The 11229-nt window shown below is 36.6% G+C and overlaps 1 protein-coding gene across 1 annotated transcript; it reads right to left on the reverse strand.

The window, feature by feature from the left end:
- Positions 1 to 332: 332 nt before the first annotated feature.
- On the reverse strand, positions 333 to 7308 carry LOC145769455 (neuronal acetylcholine receptor subunit beta-3-like). The gene is made up of 10 exons (XM_082581097.1): positions 7267 to 7308; positions 6933 to 7042; positions 6427 to 6581; positions 6150 to 6202; positions 5700 to 5782; positions 4656 to 4801; positions 2021 to 2252; positions 1326 to 1481; positions 1015 to 1114; positions 333 to 479 (listed from the first exon to the last, which is right to left on the reverse strand). The coding sequence occupies exons 1-10, from the start codon at positions 7291 to 7293 to the stop codon at positions 363 to 365; spliced, it is 1179 nt and encodes a 392-aa protein (XP_082437223.1). The 5' UTR covers positions 7294 to 7308; the 3' UTR covers positions 333 to 362.
- Between the last annotated feature and the right edge of the window lie 3921 nt (positions 7309 to 11229).

Raw genomic sequence — 11229 nt, forward strand, 5'->3', positions numbered from 1 at the left:
CAGTTGATCTGGCCCTTGAAGTTGTACATTTAAGTCGTTTAAATACTTAGTGACATCTGACAGCTTTGAGATGTCTATAGTCTTTAATGCATGAGCGATTGTCAAATTGTTTTGCGGGCCGCAGGCTCGTCACCTCTGGTTTAGAGATTATGTTCAACGTCACAGATAATTTTGGTAGCCTATAGATTTAAGACAATTCTATCTTCCTACTTGAAATCAATGAAAAAATGTTGAGTTAGTTGCTGGCTGGAAGTGTAGTCCAGTTGGTTTGTTAAAAAAAAGCAATATTTTATTCCCGTCGAGTTCTATCAGAACTAAATTGTTCACCAGTTTTAGAGCTGGCATTACCAAGCTAAAGCAGTTTATCCGATAAACGCAGGTAGAAACAAGACTATCGTGGCTATAAGTGAGACCATTAAGAATATGCAAAGCAAGATTCTGTCCAGCACCATTGCAGCATACTTCCATTCTTCCGCTTCCTGACAAAAAATAATTTTAGATAAATTTCCTCAAATCTGACCTCCTAGTGGAAAAATTGCATCTGTATTTCTTAGCTAGTGAGATGACGCTGGCGATGGGTGGTACAGCGGATAAGGTTTTCAGTTTCCACGCATGCAACCCTGGTTTGACTCCCGGCTTCAGCTGGTTATTGAAATTCACCCCCACCTCTACCCAGGGTGAAACAAACTGGTTGGGCGTAGTTGCTGAAGGAAAGGCTGCCGAGAGAAAGGAACTGGCCACCCTATCTCGTTAGTGCCAAACGCTTAGTACAGTAGGATGAGAACCTTATCTTCTCATCTGCCGATGCTTGGATCAAGTATGGAACTCACTTTTACGTAACCTAGTCTACAGAACTAATGCAACTTGTTATGCAAAGTTATATGCGGCCTGTAGTTAACTCTGAAACAAAAATAATTTTAGCGATTAATTTACGTAATGGAAGCAAAATGCATCGCCTTAACGTTTTGAGCTTGGTTACAAAGCAAAACAAAACGAAGCCAGCGTATCACAGACCCGTTTTTGTTGCATCTTCTTTTTAATTCTTCTCACAAGATATCGGATGCAATTCAATATAATAGCAGTATGTGGTTTTCCGCTTGAAGTGGATGATTTTCTGAATATTGAGGAAGATTTGATAAATCGCCAAACTACATAATATAGAATATATTGCATAATTAACTCTTCCTGGAATACTCAATAGAATTTCCAAAGCCGAAGCTGTTTATTTACTTTTATGTTCCCTTTGAGTTAAATTGACAAAGATTTTTCATCAATATCGTAAGCAAGGGGGTCATGGATCACCACAACAGGCACACATCACTTACATGAGATCGTCACAATTTCGGAATCTTTCATTCAAAATGTTGGCTCTAAGATGAATAAGAGGTTGCTTCCATTGAAATTCTCCAGAAAACTTTTGCAAGCATAAAAACTTTGGACTAACATTTAGCAGAAGGTATCTCAAGCAACTTGGAAGAGGTCTAAAAATATCAACATAGCACAGAAATAGGCAGAGAAAAAAATCTTTTCGCACTCTTTGGCCGTAGCAGCTCCAGAAAAAAAGACTAACTTACAAACCTAGCTGACTCGGCTTCGCTCGTTAGAAATTCAGAGATTACAATAGACTCCACCTCAGCTTGCAGTGTCTGCTGCAATCTCTGAAGCAGCGAAGAAAAGCCGTTTTTCCTACATCAATACAAACTTACATCCAGAGGGATATTTTAGTTTCAAACTAAAATCCTTGCTCTTCAAATTAAACGTAGTGATAATAATCATTTTGTAAATAAGTAATACGCTTGTGCCCGCTCCTTTTATCATGCTGTTTTTTACTATTTATTTTTAGACTTTTTGCTTATCGTTTAAACTATTGTTTTTTAAACCTTATAAGATTTGCTTTCTCGCCAAACAAGCCAGGGTTTTTTAACGACCTGCTTAAGTTGGGTGTTGAACCATAATCGCATGACTAGAAAGAGAACGCCTAATCCACTTTAGTAAACTGCTGAGTATATTAATCACCTACCTGTGGGTGGTGTTGGTTCGATAGTGGACATTGAGACAAATTGTAGTCAAGATGATAGAAAGCGTAATAAAAATCATAGTAAAGAGAAGATATTCTCCAATCAGAGGAATAGCGTTTGATGTCGATGGAATGATCTCAGTGATGACCAACAAATAGAAGGTGTGTGCCAGCAAAACAGAAATGCATAGAGTAATTTTTTCTTGAGAATCTGATGGTAAGTAAAAAACTAGACCTTGAAATAAAAATGATCTCTTGTTACTGTGATTATGGGATTATCTGACTGTTAGTAGTGACAATACAACTAAAATAGCTCAAGGCTTTCTGGCATAGGTTACTTAAGGGCAAAGTTAAAGGCAACATTGAAACTCTTTCCAAAAAGGCATTTTCCACAAGTTTTGAGAACTTCTATAGCTACAATATACAATAGCTTTGGTAGAGTGATAATTCAGAAACACCATATAGACAGATAATTGATAACAAATTGATAGGATTGAATAGCATAGCCTAATTCAAACAACAATACATGCATGCACTGAGACTAACAAAATAACAATATATTAGGTACGCAGAAACGTCTTGCTCTAAACTTTCGTATTTAATAATTTGTTGCTTTGTTTGTTTTATGTTTTGCTTTTGAATTATGCAATTCAATCCTTTCGAGTTTTTATCAATTATCTGTCTATGTTATTCTATAGCTACACCCGACGTTCAAGCTCCAATTCGCTTTATAAACAAGCAAATACCGAACTATTCCAAAAAAGTTTAAAATGCATGGAAATGAAGGTATGAGACAATCTACCTCAAAATATGAAAAAACACATGAAAAAAGGCTACACATTGTTCAGTACAACTTGCAAAAAACACTTCTTCAAGAATCAAGAGCTATAGAAGCGACATCCACTACCAGACTTTATGTGCAATATAATATCATTATTATTATTTTTGCGTTTCTTGCGTCCGTATTTGTATTTTTTTCTGTTCTTTTTTCTTCATTATTGTATCAACTTGCTATTTAAAAACGTAAATACTTGCTTGCATATAACTGTTTGAATGAGAGAGTGCAGACTCGACGACCTCCTACGCCTTTTTAGAGCTACGGTCTTTCGCACTCTCTCATTGAATGCACAATTTAGGTTTTTGTTTTATGTACGTTTTGTTTTGCATCCAAACAAAAATAAATGATCATCCATCCTGGCAATCTTTATAAGACAGACCCACTTGCAATTTGCAGTTGTAAAAACTATGGTGTGCTTCTTGAACATGGATGGTTTCTTGATGCGACGCTAACTTATCGGAAATTTGTTTGAACGATTGATCACATACATTTTTGTCACCAAAAAAAATTTCAACCAAGCTATAGCCTACGTCTCAGGGCCAACCCAGGATAACAGACATGTCTTTTTCTTGTCATCAGTTGTAACATTGTAAATGTCCATGTGATGCAAGAACGTTTGCATATACTATTTTCATTTTTCCTTATCCTGGTTGAAACTTTGAAGCTAATTTGTCGGTCTGTATTCGACCAATATCATTTGCAAACCGAAGCACGTTAGTCGAAATGAAAAGAAAAGGGCTAAAAGAAAAGAGCATTGGTTACTTGAAAAGGGCTAACATGAGTATTGAGTATGGCCGAAAACGTTTGTAATTTTTAGTTTATTTTTACGTTATTATATTATGTTAAATGCTAGTGTGGTTGTTAGGTTTTATTTGTCTATGGTTCAGAAAAATTATCTCTTTACCAAAATTGTATAATGTCATTTAACGTTGATAAAAACTGTTCCTGCTGTTTCTCCATTGTGGCTAGCATTGCTTTGACTGTTTCTTATATGACTAATTTCTGCCGAAACCACCTCGACAATGTAGTGATTTGCTCCCTCCATAAAACTGTAGCGTAGATTGATTGATTGAATCTTTATCCTCGGACTGGGAAAGCTTCTTGCAGAGCTTAATCCTGGCAGTTTCGCATAGCCTACTTGTAGAGGCTTTGAATCACTGACGCAACCCCGGTCACTGAGATTGACAGAGAGAAGTTTCCGATTGTTGAAGTCTTGTTACCGGTGAATTATTCCATCCATTAGGTGCCGCTGAATGGAGAGCAGTCCTTAACGTGGCACACCCCGAGAGTCGAACCAGCGCAGCTTGATATTGAAGCTTCTTCGTTCCAGAAGTTGCGCGGTAACCAACTGAGCTATCGGAGCGGACATTTACTTCTGACACCATTTACTTTTGACACCACTGTTACGCTAGGTACTGCAAAATAGCTACAGAAATCCACAAACGTAAAGGAATCGAAAAGAGGTTTAACACAAGTAGAGCTAGATATACAAGTGACAAACCACTGTGTGGCTACCAAGTCCTGCTGCAATAATTACGAACTACTCATAGCCACCGGGAGGCATGACGTAATCAAGCTCGGTGCAATGCACTAACGCTAAGGCAATAATCCTAACGCAAAACTAACATTACTGAACTGTAGCAGAAAGGAAATCTAGGCATCGTGGATTTGCAAAGACTAGAGTCTGATCGACAAATGTTGCCTGGAATGAAGACTATAATCCAATTTTGAAACCGCGACATCTTAAATTGTTATCTTGACATCTTAAATTTTTATCTTCACTCAACCAAATGAACCTACCTGTGAGAAACGAAATCCCAAGACAAGGAGTGATCAAAAACACTGTGTAAAATAGAGGCAGTCGTTTCATAATGAATGTGTAGCACAAACCTTGATGATCAAACATAACTTCGATACTGTGTGTATCTTGCCTGCAAACAGAGTAGCTTCATGTAAAGGTGAAAGTATTATCACATATGGCCCTACTCTACTACTAAAATTTACTGCAGTAGGGCTGCACGATGCAAACGTTTTTTTGGTCGAAACAAAAACCTTTCACAAAGAAATATAATTCAAAACTTATCGAAACAAAAACAAAATCAATTAATTTTGCGTTGAAACAAAATATTTCGAAGTCACGAAACGAATTTCTTTTTATTAAATCTTTGTATAAAAGTTGTAGTAATCTTCGAAAACAGCTGCTTTTATACTTTATATAGCCTAATTTTGTCTCAAGGCACACTCAAAGAGTTTAAAGTTGCATAATTTGGTTTGACGATGTTTTCTGCTGCCGACTACCAACGCTCACTTGTGATGAAATTTGTTGAAACAGTTAACAAAGCCTGTGCTAGCTTTGCCACTATTAGAAAACAAATTAAATTGACTTTCTTCTTGCTTGCTTATTTGATCATGAAAAACAGAGATTTTAACAATATCATTAAAAAAGCCAGATTCTCAAGTAAAGAAACAAGATACACAATAACATTTCAAATCATCCAAAACGTTCTGCATCATTATTAAGAAATAAACTGTAAAGAGTATATTAATATTTTTATGTTTTTTTTTTTGTTTGCAATGCACAAAAAAGGAAATAATATTTTTTTTCGATCTAAAGACAGAAAGTGTTTAGCCATGTTTCATAACTTTTAATAAAAGTTTTTGTTTTTGGGAGTTTTGTATGGCTCATAGCACAAAGTAAACAGAGACTCTAGTAAAAAATGTCAATAGCCTTACTTTTACCCTTTTTTGAATCTGCTGTATTCAACTAGGCCTATGTATTTATTGCATCGCAATTGATGCAATGGTCAGAAATAAACTGAACTGAACTTATTTTTACTTTTCTACCTGTCGACATTTTCATGGATGTGAGATATGTTAGTGTCCATTATTGTCCATTCGCCGTTACCGAGCAACTCTGTAACATCAACCTGTAGAGAAGGTAGCGCAGTTGGACAATAATGTTATCAATACGACAAATATCAAAAAAAACAACGTAGACTTAAGAAAAGCATCACATCATTTGATGGTATCAAGTTAAATCAATGCAGAGAAATCGCAACCCAATTATCAAGTGTTTCTTTTTTCTATTTTTCAAAGTCGTTGAAATGATGCCAAACGGTCAACCGTTGTTGGCTGGAAATAAATCTATTCGCGACCATTCTGAAAAAGCTTTGCGGCCCAGAATTTAAAAAATTCTGTGGTAACCTCGATTGTTCAAGTAGGCCTAACCAAAGCAACGTATTGCCGGTTTGCTCGATTTGTGCGACACAACACAGATACACTACGGGTACTTACTTTATTTTCCACAGATTTAAGACGGACTTGTGTTGACGGGTAAGTCCACGAAGCTATATAAATAAGCAGGCTTGATATATTTACATATGAAGTAGCGTTTTACTGAAATATGATCAAAGTCAGCGTTACGCATAAGTAACTCTATTGACTATACTTTTATTTCTTGTTCAATTTTTAAGAATTGCAGTAAATTAATTACAATCAGCAAGAACACTGGGATTATCTCTCCATTAGTGGTAACAGCATATTTTTTTAAACTCAATTCTGTTGAAATCACCAAATCTCATTGAACAATTCTGGACGTCAAAAGGAAAGTATGTGACGTCAACGTTGCACCAACTCTTGAATGTCGCTGGAGGCTTCCACGTCACATTTCCGTTGCTATGCAACAAGGCTCTGGTCATGTCGCTCACACTGAAGTTTCCGTCAGCGCTAGAAAACATAAAGTAGGTTTTGTGTTCTCCTCAATGAAACAAAATCCTCAATTTTGCTGTCTTGGTGGCTAATACTTGGAACAGCGTTTGGTAAAAGATTGAGAAAAAGTTTTGTTTCTATCAAGTTTTATGGAATTTTGAAAAACAGCAAAAGCGTTGAGCAATGAGCGCAACAAATCATTTCAAAAAATATGTAAAATTAATGGGATAGGTTACTTTCATAGCCTATTAATTGAATAATTTCGTGATCACGAAGCGAAAACGTGTTCTTCAACCCAGGCCAAGGAGATTCTGTTTCAAACTCAAAATACATGTTGGTAAATTAAATTTTTTGTAGACTTTAACTTACTTTCCAAGTAGAACAATATCGGGAAGCCAAATAAGTTCAGAAGGCACCCGGATTGCTTTGATATTCCCAAACGCAGGCGGGTCCCACCGCAGATTATTATCATTCCAACTCTAACATGTAAAACTTTGCGATGTGAAATAGTCACAGCCTATCACCAGATTTTATTAATTTAGTTGTGTTTTTTTTACAAGTGGTTTCAAATCAGATCACGATTAAGATCCTGCCCATCTCTGCCTACAAGCAATAAAAAACTTGCAGTTGAGTCTGGCGGTAGACAAAAACTTCATTTGTCTAAAATCTTCAATTGTGTGTAAGTTAAACATAAACAACTTGCCTGCTTTAGCCAAACATTTGTATTCATAAGTTGATTTTTTTCATCCACGTCTAAAAGCTGCCGCACGATCAATTTAAAGTAGACATCCAAAACGTTTTTACGCTCCCTGACAGGTCGAATCCATTTATTGTATCCGCCTGCTTCCACGTCCTTAAACAGATGATCTAATAAACGCTGTTCTTGATATGTTGCAGTTAAGTTGTTTGATCCTGAAAAACAGAAACTTGGTTGGCCCACACTATTTGTCGAAGAAAACTTTTCTTTTTTGTCTTTTTGTAACATTTAGCACAAAAATATTCTAAAAAATAATATATGCTTAGGCCATAGAAGTCACCATGGCTTAGGCCTACATAGATACTTCGTAGCTTATTCAACTGATACAATTTGTTTTGGTTACGGTACTCTAAGTCTAGCCGGAGCTTTTTCTTAAATAAATTTAAATTTATTATTTTTATTTATTGTTTTAAGTTATTTTTCTTTTATTTAAAATAATATAATTTGATAGATAGTGTCTTAAATACCCTCAAAATCATTTCCAAATACAGTAGCTCAGTTTGTTAAACGGCCAAAGTTATGAAAAAAAAAATCAAAAGACCAAGCGACCCTGATACGATTCTCGGAGTATGCGTTTGAGTGAGTGGAGTATCAAGAAACACTATCCATTCATCAACACCTATAGTGAATTGAATTATTCACGGACACCATGACTTTAGTTGCAAACAGAAATTCAGTTTGTCAACTCATTGACCGGCCTGCGTCAGTGGTTTAAAATATTTATAAGCATAAGCCCAGTAAGCGAAACAACCAGGATAAAGCTTTGAAAAAACTTTCCCTGTTTGAGGATCAAGACTTTCACAATCAACTAATAAGCTATGGTCACAGCGGTAAACCATAATCTCTTCGTGGGAAAATTTGTAACATAAGATTTCCGGATCCGTTCGTCTGTATGTAATGACCGAAAAAAAAAACACTCTTTTGAAACGTCTATTCAAAAATGTATTTCTGTACAATTAGCCCGCGGCTATCGAAAGTGGGGTGCAACGCGATACACCACTAAAAACTTGTCACTACAATCCAAACTACTTAGATAAAAGACGAAATTTTGTCCAGCTAGCAAGCAATAAGCAAAACAGTTAAATATGCGACCAACTTCCAAGTAACAATTTTAAGAATGATCAGAATACATTGCAATATCTCCAAACGCACGTAAGCAGTTAATGTGACGCAATATTGAAAGGAATTGTGAAGCAATTCAAACAGGTGTTCAAAGGTAATGATGCAATGTTTCATCAGGTCTTACGAACGATGGTGCAATATTGGCTCATTTTTTTAGGAAAAATTCCATGACGTAATACGCTAAGATTCAGTAGACCTGAACGGTTTTATATGACGTTTGATATGAAAATTGTCCGTAACAAGCTATGATAAAAATTTCGAAATCAGTTTAAAGTTTCATGGTATTCAACAAGGTGTTACGGTTTCTTTCTATCTCTTACCATGAAAGAGACTTGGAAAGGTTCAATGACGTAGTTTAACTAATGGGATATTACCGAAAGGCAGTCAATTAAATGCCGAATAGTTCTACTAGTGAAATGATATATGAAAATTCTTGAAGGACTTTAACAAACGGCTCAACACAGCTTCTCATGTAACTCTAATTTCGATCACAATTTATATCAGCACCAACTCTCATGCATCTACTTGTATTCAATTACTTCAACTCTCAATCAATAATAATCTCTGCACCTATTACCAATCTACAACTCATAACACAACTCTCATAAAAATCATAATGCAAATTACACCACTATTTATAGCAGGTTGTTTGGTCTAGTAACTTCGAGAAGGTTACATAATGTTACAGAACTCTTTGTTCTGTCAAGTTGCATTACAAGTAAACAAGCAAGTTAAAGAAGCTTCTAGATTTTCACGTAACAGTAGAATGTTCTTGAAATACGTCACATAATAACGATTTCGCAATCAGAGGTCACTACAGGTCAGTAACCGATAATAACATATCGCACCAGAATTATACAATCAAAACAGCACGTTAGGTCAAGATACAAAGCAGCCTGTGGCGAGGCCTTGCACATTCATTGTGACACAAGGCAACTAAATTATTTCATTTTTTGATTTTGTTTTTCGTATTTTATCTTTGTCATTGTCAAGTCTCCTATGAGAGTTTTGTCAGTCAGCATTGTTGTAGCAAAGACGTAGGCTATAAAACTTAATAACGTCAACTGTTTTGACACATTTTTATTGACGCAAAAATGTAGCCTAGGTGGGCCACGCACAGTAGCTATACAACATCAATAAAAGATGTTTCTCAGCAGCCGATTACAGCAAGAATTGACCGCGATAAAGACGTGTTTCGCTCCAGAAACTGGGTATCATACCACTAATTTATGCCACAGACTCTCGAACGTTTTTTTGCTAATCCATTGATCAGCAAAGCTCATTTGCTTACTATTGTAGTGAGCATCAATTCAGCCTTATGTTGACTGCCAGGTAGATCTCCCCTTGTAGGCTACTGCACTTAGTAGGCTAATGAAACGAGTAATTTTTTAAATATATTCAACACATCATTTTTTTATTGTGTCCAGGCTTACGCCCTGTGGTTAAAGATTTATATTAAGCGGACGGAAAGGCAAAAAAGCCAATCTTCGTGACCACCTTCAGGCGTGCCTTTAAGTGTCTGGCCAAGGACAGCGCTGCATGCTCTTGAGCGGTGTCGAACCGTCGCCCTTTCGAGTGCCGTTTTTTCAAGGCTCTCGCCACTCGGCTGCACAGCCGGCAATCTTTGTATCACATCATTGTATCCCCGTCACAAACAGCCTAATAATACTTACATTCGCAATAAATACAAACTAATGTTGGACTAATTTATAGTCAACTATTTAAATTTGCAAAAATTTATTTCTCAATTAACTGTATGCCCTATAGCAGTGGTTCCCAACCTTTTTGTTGTTACGAACCCCTTTAGACAAATTATTAATTTTGCGCACCCCTACCTAAATTTTGCCTGAAACTCAATTAACATACTATTGACTATTATAATAATTATGCTACTCAACTGCTGTACTGTTTGTTGCCTTTCCTGAACTAAACGATTGAACTGTGGTTGAGTTTTTGACAATGCAGAATGCACCACGCATGTCACCTTCAACGTCCAGGCGATTTGTAATCGACATGCGTTGTGGTAGATGTAGTTTTAGGTCAATGTACACCAGTGGTTCCCAACCTGGGGTTCGCGGACCCCTTGGGGGTCCGTGAGAAAGCATTTGGGGGTCCGTGATTACCTTGATGAATTTTGGAAAAAAAAACTTTTTCTATAGCCTACGCACGGATGGAGCACCAGGTATGCTCGGGAACAAATGGATTTGCTGCTTTAGTAAAAAACGAAGCTCCTCGCGTGGTGTTGTTACCCATTGCTTCTTGCACAGGTAGCCTACGCCTTAGCAGCAAAAACTTTACTAGCAAGTCACAAAGAAATTTTGACATTTTGCGTGAAAGTCGTTAATTTCATCCTGTCAAGAAGTAGGGTCAGGTGACGGAGTACTTTTGTACCATTCTGAGGTACCGTACGTTGGTTATCTAGAGAAGTTTTAAAACGACTGCAGCAGCTAAAAAATGATTTATCAACTTTTTTGAAAGCAAAAGGAAGTCCCCTCTCAAAATTGTTCGAGAGTAGGCTAAAAGTTTTCTATACGGCATGGCCTACTTAGCCGATATTTCGGTCATATTAACAATGTTAATCGTGGCATTCAAGGACCAGGTGTGACAATAATTGATGCAGCTGAAAAACTGAAAGCGTTTTTAGCCAAGTTGCCGGCTTGGAAACACAGATTGGAAGCAGGTAATTACGCTAACTTTCCAATGTTAGATCTTATCTTGATGGATGGAACTCAAAGAGAATGTACTCTTTTGATCTCCATGAGAGAAAAATTTTGCCCACATTTGAAA

The sequence above is a fragment of the Aplidium turbinatum genome, chromosome 4 (assembly GCF_918807975.1).
Source record: "Aplidium turbinatum chromosome 4, kaAplTurb1.1, whole genome shotgun sequence".
NCBI lineage: Eukaryota > Metazoa > Chordata > Ascidiacea > Aplousobranchia > Polyclinidae > Aplidium > Aplidium turbinatum.

Coding starts and splice junctions, on each gene's coding strand:
- LOC145769455 (XM_082581097.1), bottom strand. CDS start 7,293: ATGAATACAAATGTTTGGCTAAAGCAG. Junction 7,043..7,266: donor CAAATGTTTGGCTAAAGCAG/GCAAGTTGTTTA, acceptor TTTACATGTTAG/AGTTGGAATGATAATAATCT. Junction 6,582..6,932: donor GATATTGTTCTACTTGGAAA/GTAAGTTAAAGT, acceptor TATGTTTTCTAG/CGCTGACGGAAACTTCAGTG.